General features: G+C 45.9%; 1 protein-coding gene across 1 annotated transcript in view; it reads right to left on the bottom strand.

The window, feature by feature from the left end:
• The window catches only part of LOC119587390 (histone H2A deubiquitinase MYSM1-like), a gene marked incomplete in the record, with an annotated part of 3,476 nt that overhangs the window by 2,071 nt on the left and 930 nt on the right, over positions 1-475 (bottom strand). The window contains 1 exon segment of the mRNA XM_037936132.1: positions 9-424. Within this exon segment, the coding sequence (XP_037792060.1) occupies positions 9-424 (416 nt within the window).

Consider the following 475-nt stretch of genomic DNA (forward strand, 5'->3'; position numbering starts at 1 on the left):
CGGGAGACTTCTTGGGGGAACTGGCGACGTTCTTCATGCAGTTCTGCATTCCATCGCTTTCGATCACCCACTCCTCGCCCACAGAAGGAACAAAAACCTCAACAGACGAATCAAAATCCTGAGCGTCATCATCAATACCAAGGGTCTTCTTACTTTCTCCGAGTGCATTCCTGCTTCTCTTCGGTGACAAGGGGGTGGTTGTAACAGTCGTAGTTGCCGTCTCAATGAGTCCCAGTGGATCCTCCAGGTCTGTTGTAATGCAACCAGGATCAACATGCATTAAAACGTAGGAATGCTCCAAGCTCTCTGATTCTTGAATTACATTCATAGTCTCTGCCCATTTCTTGTGGAAGCTTCGCACTTGTCCTGCAGTCTTGGTGGCTATGAAGTTTGAGATTCTATTCCAGTTAAGTCCAAAGAGTTCCTGTGATTGCAAAAAAAAAAAGGTTAGTCAGTGTAGTCTCTTACATCAACC

This window comes from Penaeus monodon, chromosome 22, assembly GCF_015228065.2.
Source record: "Penaeus monodon isolate SGIC_2016 chromosome 22, NSTDA_Pmon_1, whole genome shotgun sequence".
NCBI lineage: Eukaryota > Metazoa > Arthropoda > Malacostraca > Decapoda > Penaeidae > Penaeus > Penaeus monodon.